The 7500-nt window shown below is 47.8% G+C and overlaps 1 protein-coding gene across 3 annotated transcripts in view; it reads right to left on the bottom strand.

Annotated features, from left to right (window-relative positions):
• The window catches only part of LOC135112714 (uncharacterized), a 103992-nt gene that overhangs the window by 32250 nt on the left and 64242 nt on the right, over positions 1–7500 (bottom strand). For 2 of the 3 annotated variants that reach the window (XM_064027464.1, XM_064027465.1), the window contains exons 2-3: positions 6520–7091; positions 4238–4579 (exon numbers count right to left, since the gene is read on the bottom strand). In XM_064027464.1, the coding sequence (XP_063883534.1) occupies positions 4512–4579; positions 6520–6922 (471 nt within the window). In that variant the 5' untranslated portion in view covers positions 6923–7091 and the 3' untranslated portion in view covers positions 4238–4511. Of the gene's footprint in view, positions 1–4237; positions 4580–6519; positions 7092–7500 lie in introns of those variants that run through there. The other variant, XM_064027466.1, reaches the window with a different exon arrangement.

Consider the following 7500-nt stretch of genomic DNA (forward strand, 5'->3'; position numbering starts at 1 on the left):
TCGTTCTTTTATCCTTCTTTCTTTTCCCTTTCTTGTATATTTATGTTTATCCTCCTCGACGCGACCACTTTTCTCTCTCTCTCTCTCTCTCTCTCTCTCTCTCTCTCTCTCTCTCTCTCTCTCTCTCTCTCTCTCTCTTGCACACAAACACACACACACACACACACAAAGAAAAATTACACAACATAGCCCTTTTTTCATCGGTTCATTGAAATTTCAGTCTCATTGTTACCACCACCACCACCACCACCACCACCACCTCCTCCTCCTCCTCCTCCTCCTCCTCCTCCTCCTTCTCCTCCTCCTCCTCCTCCTCCTCCTCCTCCTCCTCCTTCCCCCAGGGCACCGAGTACGCCTTTCTCAGCAATCATCATATTTATTCTTCAATCCCACAATTTTACTTTCGTTTCCAAGAGTGATGCGTTGTGTGTGTGTGTGTGTGTGTGTGTGTGTGTGTGTGTGTGTGTGTGTGTGTGTGTGTGTGTGTGTGTGTGTGTGTGTGTGTGTGTGTGTGTGTGTGTGTGTGTGTGTAATAAGTTGCATAAGACGTCAAACTTAAAAGATAAATCATTCTCTAAAGGCAACGTAATCATAACCACCACCACCACCACCACCACCACCACCATCATCATAATCCTATCGTTTACTATTCTTACTTTCCCATAAAAAATGATGATGATGATGACGATGATGATGAAAAAGATAAGCGAGTTTTAAAGAATAATAATTTATCTACAACTTGGCATTCCTTCTTTTTATTATCGCCTCCCTTTCTCCACTTTATTTCCCTTCACCCCTCCCTATCATTCCGTTTCTCTTATTCCCTTGAGGAAGAAAAAACATGTAAAAAAAAACGGTGATGGTCGGAAATTAATCTGCAGGACTCACATGCCTTGAGAGAGAGAGAGAGAGAGAGAGAGAGAGAGAGAGAGAGAGAGAGAGAGAGAGAGAGAGAGAGAGAGAGAGAGAGAGAGAGAGAGGGGTGGGACATGGGACAGAGATGTGTTAATATTCCCCTCTCCCATCCCCCTCCCACGTCTCCCATTTCTGCAGCTTCCCCTCTCACTGGCCTACTTTAATATGACTCATTGCTCTTGTCATATCTGCGCATGTCATCTGTCACTTCATCTGTTTAATATCTCCTCGTATTATGACACTAACTTAGCTCACTTTGCCTTACCTTGCTTGCCCGTACAATCAAGCCTCACCTCACCAATCTAAGCTAACCTCACCTCACTTTGTATAAACTAGTCTAACCTAACCTTCACGTCACCTAACTCAATGTAAACTAATGTAATCTAATCTAACCTCACTTAATTTCGCTTAATTTAAACTATTCTAACCTAACCTAACTTAACCTGGCCTAACCTAGCCTAACATAACCTAACCTAACTTAACCTGGCCTAACCTAGCCTAACCTAACCTAACCTAACATAACCTGGCCTAACCTAGCCTAACCTAGCCTAACCTAACCTAACCTAACCTAACCTAACCTAACCTAACATAACTTAACCTAACCTAGCCTAACCTAACCTAACCTAACCTAGCCTGACCTAACTTAACCCAGCATAACCAAACCTCACCTGACCTCACTTATGTAAACTAACGTAACATAAACTCTACGCTTGTCAACTCTCTCTACCATCATCATCATCATCGACATAATTAAGCAAAACTACATCACTGCACGTCTTGGAAAATAAAAAAATATTAAACCCATACAAATCCACGCTACCCGTCTATCCAAGCCTGTCTCGCCCTAAAAACCACCCCTTTTCCAATCCACAATACACACATACACACACACACCGGCTAATAATTATCTCTTTCCTATCTCACTACAATGCACCACTAAAACCTTCGCCTCGCAACAGCTTCCCGATAGCCGGTTGTATATGCCAGTCCCCCCTCACTCCCTCACCCCCGCCGGAACAGAAAACGCGGGGAAAGCCACAAAAAACGGAATCAGCCCTCAGGTTAGCAGCGTTTTCACTCCTAACCTAAACCGGTAAACTGCGAACTATTTTTTTTTTCTATTTTCTTTTTTCTCTTCTTCTCTCATTCTCTCTCTCGTCTCATTCACAGGTTAGTTCTTTTTTACATGCCTGCTTCACTCTCCCAGCCACGAACAGGTGTTTTCGTGAGTACAGGAGGAGGAGGAGGAGGAGGGGAACAAAGGAACACAAAGAAATACAAAGGAAGTCCAAACAGCCACAGACACTGGGATCCTTACTAGGTTGTTGGGTAACTATTCTACTTTAACTATTATTGGGAGAGACAGGATAGCACAAAAGAAGGCTCTTTTCCACCTGAGTTAACGACGCTTGATGGAGGAGAATTCCAGATATTTATGACACGATTGAAGAAAAAATGTTTGGCTTCATTTGTTTCAAATTGCTTACCTATTGTTTTGAAGCCATTGTTTCTTGTAACATAAGACTGGAGGAGGAAGAAAAGGAGGATAATAAAAAGAAGAAAAAAAGAAAAAGAAAAGAAAAAAAAGAAAGAAAGAAGAAGAAGAAGAAGAAGAAGAATATAATGATGATGATAATGATGATGATGATGATGATGATGAGACAAGAACGACAATGATGGAAGCAATGAAGAAAAAGGAAAAAAAAGTTACTTCTATCACAAAAGCAAAGAAGAAGAAGAAGAAGAAGAAGAAGAAGAAGAAGAAGAAGAAGAAGAAGAAGAAGAAGAAGAAGAAGAAGAAGAAAAAAATCACCCAAACACTTTATCACTGCTCCAGGCACTGTCCCTTCAGTCACCCCTCACCCCTCACCCCCACCCCTCCCTCACTCCTTGTCCTCTTTTCACCCACAATGTCCCCGAAAATCCCCGGACCCTCATCACCTCACGGGAAATTAAACGACTCTCAGGGAGGAGGAGGAGGAGGAGGAGGAGGAGGAGATAAAAACACCATTGAAAAATTTTTACATCAAACGCTGAAGCTAAAATGTGTGTGTGTGTGTGTGTGTGTGTGCATAAGGGCGCCATAGAAACTAGTTATGGGTGTGGCAATGTTTGTCGTGGGCTTGTTAGGTGAAGGTATTAGCAATATTACCTGTGTGTGTGTGTGTGTGTGTGTGTGTGTGTGTGTGTGTGTGTGTGTGACGGTCATGACCCTACAGTTCAGTTCCCTTTATGTATTATCTCCATTACCTCCACCACCCATCCCCCACACAGTCATCTCCACCTCCTCCTCCACTCACCTACTCATCTCCACCTACTCCTCCACTTTTCCTTCTTCTTTTTGTACTCATTTGTATATTCCTTCGTTTTCAGGTTCACCTACTCCACTCTCCCTTGGCCATCTCCACCTTCTCCTCCACTCGACCTTCTACTTCCATCTCCTTCACCATTATCCTCCCTATTATCAACATCTTCCTCCTTATTCTTATATCCTCACTCTGTTCTTCCTACTTCACCACCTCCTCCTCCTCCTCCTCCTCCTCCTCCTACCAAACATACTGAAAACACATTATCTTACTATCATCTCCTCTGTTTTCCTAACCATACTTATACTTCATAGCAATCACCTTCCTCCTCCTCCTCCTCCTCCTCCTCCTCCTCCTCCTTCTCCTCCTCCTCCTCCTCCTCCTCCTCCTCCTGGCATAAGAGAGTCTTCAGGCAGCCATGGAAGTTCCCAAGAAAATAAATAATTCCCATTTATTGGAAAACAGTGGAAAAAGAGAGGTGAGGAGAGGGTAAATGTGCGCTCTCTCTCTCTCTCTCTCTCTCTCTCTCTCTCTCTCTCTCTCTCTCTCTCTCTCTCTCTCTCTCTCTCTCTCAAATTCAATTACAATGTCCAGGTAAGAGATTTGCATGGATAGTCCCCCTCAATCTCCCCTCGGTCCGGTACACGGGTGAGGGCAAGCAGGGGAAGGGATGGAGGAGAAGGAAGGGGGAAGGAGGGTAAGGAAGGGTAAGGAGGGGAATAGAGGGAGGGGAAGCAGGGGAGCTGAGGGGAAGGAAGGAAGGAGGGAAGGAAGGAGGGGAAGGTGGAGGAAGCAGAGTAGGGTAGAGTAAGGTCGGAAAAGAAACGAAAATGGAATTGAAGTCTTCTGCTGGTAAGAGAGAGAGAGAGAGAGAGAGAGAGAGAGAGAGAGAGAGAGAGAGAGAGAGAGAGAGAGAGAGAGAGAGAGAGAGAGAGAGAGAGAGAGAGAGAGAGAGAGAATCCAGCAGAAAGACGCACAGGTAAATGGATAAATAATAAAATTAACTCACCACAAATTAACATAATACGATATTCATGACAAAACTACATATAAAATTAGACAGAGACAAACAGACATACAGACAGACAATGTTACCTGCGCTGCTTACCTCACCTGAACCAACGAAGGCGTATCGATAAACATGATACATAAGATACATTTTAAATTCACTTAACCACAAATTAAAAACAATACATAATGCAACACACAAAAGCATATACAATTAGACAGACACAGAAAGACATACAGACAGACAGACAACGTTACCCGTGCGGCCTATCTCACCTGTACTCACCTGTCCCAGCCACATCTGTCCCCATGGCCACGGGAAGGGAGGGAGCGGGATAGGGGTGTCTTACCTGCAATAAAGAAAACAGTGTGTCATCTTCTAGCACGAAAATGGGAATATTATGTAAACTTTGCACTTTTGAGGGGAAACAGGAATAAATGTATGTGTATGTGTGGGAGGAGGATTTTGAGAGGGATTTATAAATTCTCCTGTAAAGCCTTTCGTATTTGAGAGAGAGAGAGAGAGAGAGAGAGAGAGAGAGAGAGAGAGAGAGAGAGAGAGAGAGAGAGAGAGAGAGAGAGAGAGAGAGAGAGAGAAACGTTAGGTAATGTTTTCTGAATGCTCTTGTATACATAAACCAATCTCTCTCTCTCTCTCTCTCTCTCTCTCTCTCTCTCTCTCTCTCTCTCTCTCTCTCTCTCTCTCTCTCTCTCTCTCTCTCTCTCCACTACCAGGCCCTCAACTTTAACTCCACATAGCCCTCCTAGCGGTCAAACACACACACACACACACACACACACACACACACACACACACACACACACACACACACACACACACACACACACACACACACACACACACACAGGCAGGGATACACAGACGAGAAAGGTAATGGAAGAAGAGGGACATGGGAAGGAAGTGTGGAAAACAAGCACAAACACACAAGAAGATAAATGGACAGATAAGCAAAGACAGGAAGACTAATACATGAACTAACACAGACAAAAGGAATGGACACTTAAAAATGATAGACAAACAGATATATACACACATACACACAGACATACGGACATAGACTCTACATATTCTCTCTCTCTCTCTCTCTCTCTCTCTCTCTCTCTCTCTCTCTCTCTCTCTCTCTCTCTCTCTCTCTCTCTCTCTCTCTCTCTCTCTCAAATAGAAGAGAATGAAATTTCTCGATATTCAGAAGGTATGGAGAAGTGGCTTTGTGTTGTGGTGAGAGAGAGAGAGAGAGAGAGAGAGAGAGAGAGAGAGAGAGAGAGAGAGAGAGAGAGAGAGAGAGAGAGAGAGAGAGAGAGAGAGAGAGAGAGAGAGAGAGAGAGAGAGAGAGAGAGTGTGTACAGCAGTGTTGTTTGTATTGTGTTTCATGTATAGTGTTACTGTCTGTCAATCCTTCCCTGTGTGTGTGTGTGTGTGTGTGTGTGTGTGTGTGTGTGTGTGTGTGTGTGTGTGTGTGTGTGTGTGTGTGTGTGTGTGTGTGTGTGTGTGTGTGTGTGTGTGTGTGTGTGTGTGGTTTGACATTCACCATCACCACCATCATCACCTTCACCATCACCACACACCGTAATCATCACAAACATAAGCAATTTACCTTCTTACCTTCATCACCTTTTATTACTCCTCCTCCTCTTTTTCCTCCTTCTCCACATCATCATCACCATCACCACCCTCATCATCATCACCACAACCATTCCTCCTCCGCATCTCGACTCCTGATTACCGTCATCATCACCACCCTCCTCATCACTCCAGCAGCCACGTCCGCGAAGTAATCACCACGCCCCCTCACCACCTGTCATGCGCGGCGCGGGCGGCGTGGGAGGAGCGCGGCGGCCACACCTCCCCTGCCTGATGAGCTAAGTGGTGCTGGGTGTTTGTGTGGGGGTGCTTGAGGGGGCGCATCCTTACCCACAACATTCCTAACACACACACACACACACTCTCTCTCTCTCTCTCTCTCTCTCTCTCTCTCTCTCTCTCTCTCTCTCTCTCTCTCTCTCTCTCTCTCTCTCTTTACTGTGATTTTCTTGCCAGGAAAATATTTTTTCTCCATATTTCGCGGCCCCGTCGCGGCGCGGCCCCAACTGCCGCCCACAGCCAGTATTTACACGCACCGCTGAGGCGGCGTGCCGGTGCGACCTCGTATACCCTCGGCGCTGGGGATTCTAATTACGAAAATGGCACCTACATCAGAGAGGCGCGGGGAGAGGGACGTGGGGACCCGCGCCACACACCCTCCACCTGGACGGCTTGGGACAGACTTACCTATGAGCACGGTGCCCTGGCCGGCGGAGTGCACGGTGAGGCCCTCGTGGTGGTCTAGTAGTGTGAGGGAGCGTCGGTCCGCTCGCTGCGTGTGGGCCCCGCCGTGACCACCGGGGCCGCGGGTCCTGTGGGGTGGGTCCTGAGAAGGGGAGGCGGCGCGCCCCGTCAGCCCCGGCAGGTCCCAGTCAGGCAGCGAGGCGGAGAGGGCGGGGTCGAGGGACATGAGGTCAGCGCGGAAGGCCCCGGCGTCCATGGCCAGCACGGCGTCCGGCAGCAGGAAGAAGGAGTCGCACGGCCACGACTCGTACTCCCGCGGCATGTCCTCCAACTCCAGGGAGGCGCGCCGCTCGGGCACCACGTACAGTTCGCGCCGCGGCACGGACACGGACGCCGACCGCGACATGGCGTAGGGAAAGGCCTAGCCTGGTGCCTGAAGGGAAGGACGGCGGCCTGCTTCACCGCGGCGCCTGGCAGAATGCGGGGCGCGGCATGGCGGTAGTCACTCACTCACACTCTCACTGTGTACTCAGTGTCCGGAGCCTTGGGAGTGTTATCACATAGTCTATTAAAACCTGAAAACCGAGGAAACACCTGTTTACTCCTGCACCACCACGCGGGGCAGCCCTCCCGCACCACCGGCAGGACGGGGCGCCTGCAGTGCCCACGAGGCCCAAGCGGGGACCTTTGAGGGCTGGAATAGGGGCGGCACTCCCTAAACCGCCACTTCATCACGAGGCGAGGGGAGCAGTGAGTCGGAATGCCATCACCATGGTGACCAGACCCTCAGCCACTCCACCGCCGCCGCCATCGGATCAACGTCTTTCACACACACACACACACACACACACACACACACACACACACACACACACACACACACACACACACACACACACACACACACACACACACACACACACACACACACACCAAAGGAAACACGCAGCGACAAAAACGGAACCATCAAATACACGAGTGAAC

Source organism: Scylla paramamosain, chromosome 24 (genome assembly GCF_035594125.1).
Source record: "Scylla paramamosain isolate STU-SP2022 chromosome 24, ASM3559412v1, whole genome shotgun sequence".
NCBI classification, from domain to species: Eukaryota; Metazoa; Arthropoda; class Malacostraca; order Decapoda; family Portunidae; genus Scylla; species Scylla paramamosain.